The sequence below is a fragment of the Brassica oleracea genome, chromosome C2, assembly GCF_000695525.1.
Source record: "Brassica oleracea var. oleracea cultivar TO1000 chromosome C2, BOL, whole genome shotgun sequence".
NCBI lineage: Eukaryota > Viridiplantae > Streptophyta > Magnoliopsida > Brassicales > Brassicaceae > Brassica > Brassica oleracea.
In genome coordinates this window covers 49,286,339-49,293,594 of record NC_027749.1, presented here as the reverse complement: position 1 = coordinate 49,293,594, position 7,256 = coordinate 49,286,339, and the positions used below count along the sequence as shown (strand labels likewise).

The 7,256-nt window shown below is 36.0% G+C and overlaps 1 protein-coding gene across 1 annotated transcript; it reads right to left on the bottom strand.

The window, feature by feature from the left end:
* Positions 1 to 1,327: 1,327 nt before the first annotated feature.
* Positions 1,328 to 4,454, bottom strand: LOC106327246 (putative esterase YitV). The gene is made up of 15 exons (XM_013765350.1): positions 4,367 to 4,454; positions 3,950 to 4,068; positions 3,732 to 3,863; positions 3,535 to 3,605; positions 3,373 to 3,453; positions 3,147 to 3,275; positions 2,974 to 3,060; positions 2,827 to 2,880; positions 2,515 to 2,605; positions 2,354 to 2,424; positions 2,138 to 2,207; positions 2,008 to 2,060; positions 1,837 to 1,930; positions 1,660 to 1,751; positions 1,328 to 1,566 (listed from the first exon to the last, which is right to left on the bottom strand). Exons 2-15 carry the CDS (start codon positions 4,026 to 4,028, stop codon positions 1,459 to 1,461), a joined length of 1,212 nt encoding a protein of 403 aa, XP_013620804.1. The 5' UTR covers positions 4,029 to 4,068; positions 4,367 to 4,454; the 3' UTR covers positions 1,328 to 1,458.
* Positions 4,455 to 7,256: the final 2,802 nt, after the last annotated feature.

Sequence of the window (7,256 nt, the reverse complement as noted above, 5' to 3'; positions counted from 1 at the left end):
GGGGGGGGGGGGGTATAGAGATAAGGATGATATGTTAGAGATAAGTACAAACTCATGTTAGAGTATCTAGGATATATACAAATCCTAGTAGATATAGGAGATCATTGCTTGTATATATACTCTCTATTGTACGTCAATACAAGATACACTTTCTACTCATTACATGTATATTCAGACAAGTTTGTTTCAGACTTTTAGGTGTTGTTTATCTTGAAAGTGTCTCTCTTTTTCAATAGAACTAGATGTGGTCTCACATGTTTGGACTGAAAGTAAGATGCTTTTAACTGTACTTTAGGCAATTGAGATTCAGACTAGGTTATGTGTTAGAAGCTATTCTGGATTGTACGGAGATTGTTAGTCTTATGATAACTACTGCAGCTTGTTTCAGGTGTTATTTCACTTAAAGTGTCAATCTTTCAATAGAAGTAGATGTGGTTCTTACATGTTTGGTCTGAAAGTAAGAAGCTTTAACTGTACTTTAGTCAACTGAGATTCAGACAAGTTAATGTTGTTAGAAGCTATTCTGGATTGTACGGAGATTGTTAGTCTTACTATAACTGTTGCAGCTTGTTTTCGGTGTTGTTTCTCTTAAAAGCGTCTCTCTTTCAATTGGATTGACATTGATTTGGTTTGGTCTGAATAGAACTAGATATGTCCCACAGGTTTAATCTGAAATTGAGATGCTTTTAATGTATATTAGTCTATTAAGATTGAGACAAGTTTATGTTCTAGTTAAGATTCAGACAAGCTTTTGTTCTAATTAGAAGTTAATCAGAAGTTGTGTGTTTTGTAGGTGGTGTTGCACGGAGTAATGATCATGCAGTTGCCGAACCAGTGCTTGTGGGTATATGGTGGATGAGTTTTTCTACCAGTTCCAAAGCTTTTGTCAATACCGAGCCAAGATGAAGAACAAAACAGAACGACAAGGTAATGTTCGGGTCACTCGATTCTTCTGTTTCATCATAATGAATGTTAAGGTAGCTTTCAATGTAACCATCTCAGCCATGGAATGTGTATGGTGTGCTCAACTTCTTGCATGTTTGTACTTATATGATTGGGGGGTAAAACTGTGGCAGGTATGTATAGCAGCTATTAACTGAAAGTAGGCATATTGGTTCGGTTAGTTATCGGGTTATCAGGTCGGTTAGTTCGGTTCAGCTGAAATCTTGCCGTATTGAACCAAAAAAGTTTGGTTCGGTTACAAATTTCTACTGAATGTAACCGAAGTTTTTCAACTGTTTTGTGTTCTCATTGTGCAGCTTGAAGGTGTGATTTAACTAAACATGAACTGCATCAAGCTGGAATGAAAGATTTGTCTGTTCACCTCTCTACTAAATTGATATGCATTTCATACTTTTATTTCACAATACATAGAACCAAAGTTTTGAGATGTCTCTTATGGACATGCATTTATTAGTTTACAATTTTATTGATGTACATATGGTCTGTGCCTTAGTTTTAATGAGAAGTCATGTTTCCTTGTTTAAGGAACTTGTCAAACCAATCTGATGATTCTTTGATCATGAAACTCGTCACTGTGTGTCCAACTCCCTCTTCTGCTACGAACTGCTCTCTCAAAAACCAAACACCGAAAGACTTTTCAGATCATTGTATCTGGTTGCATTAGAACCATAAGATCAGATTAGATCAGTGATATACCTTGAAGTTTGCAGGAGTTTTCTTATAAGCCTTCTTAGCTCTCTTCACTGGAACAACTAGTCCACCAAGAGGACAGCGAGGATCCTCAGCGCCTGCAAATGATATTCCAAGTATTTGTTTTTCTTTGTAAGTTGGTAGATAATAATGAGCCATACATAAGAGTACACTGGTGTTCACCGTTAAGGAGGTAAAGAGGGCGTGGTGCAATCACTGGTACCGAGTAAGGCGCATCAAACTGAGAGGCTATGCCAGGAGCTATTCTGTCCCACACCTGTTTCATTTTAATGTATACAGTTACAAACCAATCATTTGAGTCGCAGTCTTTATAGTTACTGTCATGCTTCTTACCTTCTCGACCACTTCTTTGTCGATTTTGCTCTTTCCCATATCAATCCTTGCTACTGAAAGCATAAAAGAATATCAAAGGAATTAGAATCCTCATACTTGATAATCTTAATTCATATATTCAGATTGTGACCTTCAAATAAAGGTTTTAAGCTGTCTACTCTTGCTTGCCACGCATCATTGTCTATTGCCCATCTGAATCCCTGACCAACATACAAAACATTTTAAAAATTTAAAGAGTCTTCTAAAGTAGGATCTTATACAAATCAGTATAGTCCAAGTAGTTGCAGTGCTGCTTATCGGTATTTGGTTAATAGAAACAAAAGATCAGTTAAGTATTAGTTGGCACCTGAACACCGATCAAAGGAACAGCTACTGAATAGCGGGTGTCAACTGCAGCAGCAAACCATGCCTGCATCCCTGTGTTTGGTTTCAAAATGATCAAGAGTTAGTAATGGTTTTAATACCAATAGCTACAAATCCTGGTGCTGAATTTGTTCTATGACTGACCTCCTAGAGAAATACCGGTGATTCCTATCCTTTGTGGATCTATATCTTTCCTCTGAGTAAGATATTCAGCTAGTTTAATCAAATCCCAGACCTGAAAAACAAAAAAAAAATCAAGAATAGTAGATGCAATAATAATGTCGTACTAGGTCCGGTCCGAGATTTAAGAAGCTATTAACATTTTGGTATCTTAACAATTATTTTTACAATTAGGACCATAAACTTATGTATATTGGTTATTAAAATTTGGAGATGGACCAATAGTTCAAAAGTGAAACTGAAAAAAATGGAGCTAAGTGGAAGTAGTGTATTTACAGTATCGAAGATAAAAGGCATTGTGTTTCCATTTTGCCAAGATGATATAAGAGCCTGCAATTGAAATTTACACCAAAACCACCATGTCAGAACTCAAAAGTCTACAGAAAGATCAATAGATGATTGAATCATAAACAATGACTTTACATCTCGATAGGCAGTTTTGGAGTCAGCTCGTTCCCCATGGTAGCGAGAGTCTAAACCAATGGCTACATATCCCCGTGAAGCGTATGCCTTACAAAGCAAAGCAAAGACGTTCTTTCAACTTTCAATATAGAAGAAAGCAAAAGTATAAGTTAAGATGTTTTTGTTTTTTTTACTTCAAGAAATGGCCTTAACCATTCTTTGTTTGCGTCTGAGGCATGCATAAACACAACAGCTGGTCTTCTTTCTACACTCTTGTCCTTCAAGCTTAAAATAAGCAAAGGTAATCTTCCTTGCTCTCCAGCCTTGTTACATTACATAAAACAACATCTTAGCACATATAAAATAAATGATCAGAAACTTGTTAGAAAGACAAGAAAGTAGTGTTAATAAATATATTACCTCAGTGTGCAAATGAATGTTTTCCTCTTTAAGCATACTTTTTAAGTTATCCATGTGTTCCTTTGGACAAGACTCTGTTGCCTGGTTTGGTAATGAAAATAATGAATTTTTCCTTTTGTATATTTATATAATATAGAAAAGTTATCAATAATAATATCTCACAGCTAAAGATGGAACAGCACTTTGAAACACAGGATTTGCCACTGGCTTCGAACACTCAGCTACCAGTGGAACTGTTAACGAAGATTTGGATTATAATAACAGTTCATTAAGAAGATAATCATTTAACTCTCTGATTAATTATGAAGAGAATAAAAAAAGAAGGTTTATATATTAATAATAAGATCATTAAAACAAACCTGGGGCTGATCGTCGACTAAGAAGAGCATGGAGAAATTGAGATCGAAAGTGAACGGCTTCGTGAGTTTCCATAGCTCCGGTGATTAGGAGATTGGAAACAAGAAGAAACAATGTACAGTTCTTTACAAGAACTGCAAAAGTAAAAATTTCAAGAGATGAGTAAAGAGAAAATATACAAATATTTAAGAGAAGATATTTAAAAATTTCATCAAGAAACCTTTGGCTGATCTTTGACATGGAAGAACGTGGAGAAACTCCGATCTGAGCTCATCGGTTTCGTTAGTCAACGTTTCCATCTGTTATGAGGAAATAGATACGGATGTTCTGTTTTATAATAGCCGTGTTCTTTTAGAAGACGCAGACGCAGCGGTTAGCGATCAAAAATTGAACATCAAAATAAATAAAAAGATGGAAGAAAATTAATTAAGCAGACGCTGCGGCTACTTCCGTTAAGGTTTCTGGTGTCTTGACCGACGCTGTAAAAAGTAGCGGCTGTTAGAATGATCACTGCGTTTATTTTTGATAGGCAAAATCACCGCCGCCGGTGTCACTTTCCAGATGCGTGAACAAGAAAATAGTTATAAATCGGGTAGTTAGCCGTTGCGTCAGCGTCTTCCAAAAGAACACGGGTAATGTTAGTGGCTGGGATGCATGTTCAGTGACGACAATTTGCTACCTGCTCAAGATCTTATTGCTGGTTGTGGTTTATCTACGTCTTTTAGTCATCGTTTTGTTATGGTGCACAATAAAAAAAGGCATCGTTTTTGTTTTTGTTAGCAAAGCCACTTTATTTTATCTTGATATATCATATTCCTTCCATTTTTGAAATTATTTAACATCTCAAAATATTTTAAATTAGATAATATTTATTTTTAATATAAAATTTACTAATTTTTATATTTTAAAGGTATTCACTATTTGTTTTGTTTTGGCTAAAATATGTTTACATAAATAATTAATAATTCTTTTATTTTAATAATTAATAATTAAACAACTAATGATGTTTTATTTTTCAAAATTAAACATTATATTAGTTAAAGCTTTCTGTTGGGAAGTGCGGTACCCGCCGAAGTTAAAGCATTTTCTTTGGCAACTCCCTTCAGGTTGTATAACGGTAATGAAGAATCTTCGGGAGAGAGGAGTACAAGGACCTATTTGTTGTGCTCAATGTGGAGACCCAGAGGAATTAATAAATCATGTGTTTTTTGAATGCCTTCCAGCACGTCAAGTGTGGGCATTATCTAAGATACCATCGAAGCCGAACTATTTTCCTACTTGTTCGTTTTTTGTTAACATGGATTATCTCTTTTGGATAGTTACTCAAAAGATGGATGACCACCAATTCGCATGGATATTATGGTATATATGGAAATGTTGGAATAATAAAGTGTTTAGTAATCTGGATATTGATCCAAGGGAAACACTTAGATTAGCAGAACTGGAATCGACACTTTGGGTTGAAGCACATGTAATCACTGATCAAAGAAGGGAGAGGCAAGTACAGACCTGACCTACATTAGAAACTACAGGACGATGGTGTTTCATATATGGTTCATGGAAAGAGAAGGAATTATTTTCGGGACAAGGATGGTATAGTACCTTACTGGGTTTTGATGGTTTATTAGGAGCAAGGAATGTAATGGCGTGTCTATCACCTCTTCACGCGGAGGTGGAGACGTTGATTTGGGCAATGGAATGTATGAAGAACTTACGACAGTTTCAGGTTATGTTTGCAACGGATTGTTCTCAACTGGTGAAGATGGTTTCGGAACCAGAAGAATGACCAGCATTTGAAAGCTACCTAGAAGATATCAAGTTTTTACGAAGAAGCTTTCTCAACTCAGACATCATCCATGTACCCCGAACGCAGAACCTAAGGGCGGATAGCTTGGCACGTAGTGGTAGGAAACAACCGTCTTTCGTCGTTCATATGGATGCGGAGTTGCCGATTTGGTTTACAGAGTCAATATGAGTCTGTGAATGTCTTGCTGTTAAAAAAAAAACATTATATTAGTTTATATGATTAATTTTTAAAAAACATTTTAATTAATGTTTATTAGTATTTTTAAGATATAGAATTTGTACTTAACACCCAATACATTTTTATTCTCTTTCTGCTGTTAGAATGGACGAGAAGCCTATGTTTAATTTGTAAAATTGTCGACATGAGGAATCATATATCATATCTCTCTTTTTTTATTCTATTTCTGCTGTCATAGAGGATGACAAAATGATCATTAGACATTAATATTTCTACATTGTTGTATAAGATAAATCATTTTTTTTTTGGCACAAGTGAATGTGGTGAGATCAAAAAGCGAAAACCTACACGCAAATCACATAAAATGTCTAAGGTTTTTAAAGATATTTTTAATAAAACCTACACGCAAACATGGCATATGTTGCTAATTCGGAACGTAAACGACTTTTCAATCACTCTTTCATAAAACCTACACGGAAACCACATAAAAATGTCTGAGGTTAACGTGTTTTCGTGCGGGCCTTGTGAAAGGCTCATGTATTGTATTGTATTGTATTGACAGAATCCCAAATAAATTTAATTTCTTACTAATCAGTAGCTAGTCAAAAAGAAGTTATATTTGACCAGAAGGAACTAGTCTGATATTCAACTATTAGAACAATGTCACATGTTCATATGTCACAAAAAGTTAGATGCTAAAGTTTTGTCACAGAAGTTTCCTAAGCACCCAAACGTGAGTCTCGATGGCTTTGCTCTTCATCTTCTGGTTCCTTTCTACTCGGATTTGTATTGGTTATTTGAAAATTTGTTCCTGCTTAATCAATGTCTTAGATTAGCACATCTCATAGCTCTACATTTCTGCACAAGGATATGGTCTCTCAAGCAAAAATTATCAGCTTACCGTTTATGCTCCCACGGTTTAAGAGCTGATGAGATGTGTGAGATTTATAGAGTTCTCATCTCTGGTTGTGTTTGTGTGTGAAACAACTCCAATGGAGAGAGATAAGGATTTGTTTATGGCGATTTAATAGAGGGTTTAAGGAGACAGATTATATGAGTATGAGAGACTAAGAACAAGAACAAGAGACTTAGAGACTGAGAGATTAGTAACCAGAATATGAAGGAGAAGGGTTTCCCCCTAACTCACTTAAGTGTTTACAATCACATATACAAGGCTTTTATATGCCTTTACATTACACTCATAAACCCTACATCCTAAGGCTGTAAATAAATGATAGATTGAATGGCTAGGATGAGAGTAGACTGGTCTTGATGCTAGCTGGAAAGTGTGGTCGTGCCTTGACTGAATGGAAGGTGGGATTGATCCGTTTTTGAATGAAAGGCTAAGATGGACTCGTGTGGAAAGGTGGCTGGAAAGGTAAAGTGCTTTTCTCTTTCCAGCCTGTCTCTTGGACCACTCTGATCCTAAGGGATATTCCCTTTGTTTCCTGTAGCTCCCAACGGTCCTCATAGCCAAGATAAGCACGCCCAGACTTTGCACTTCTTCAACATTGCTTAAACCGGATGTGTGGGCGAGATGATT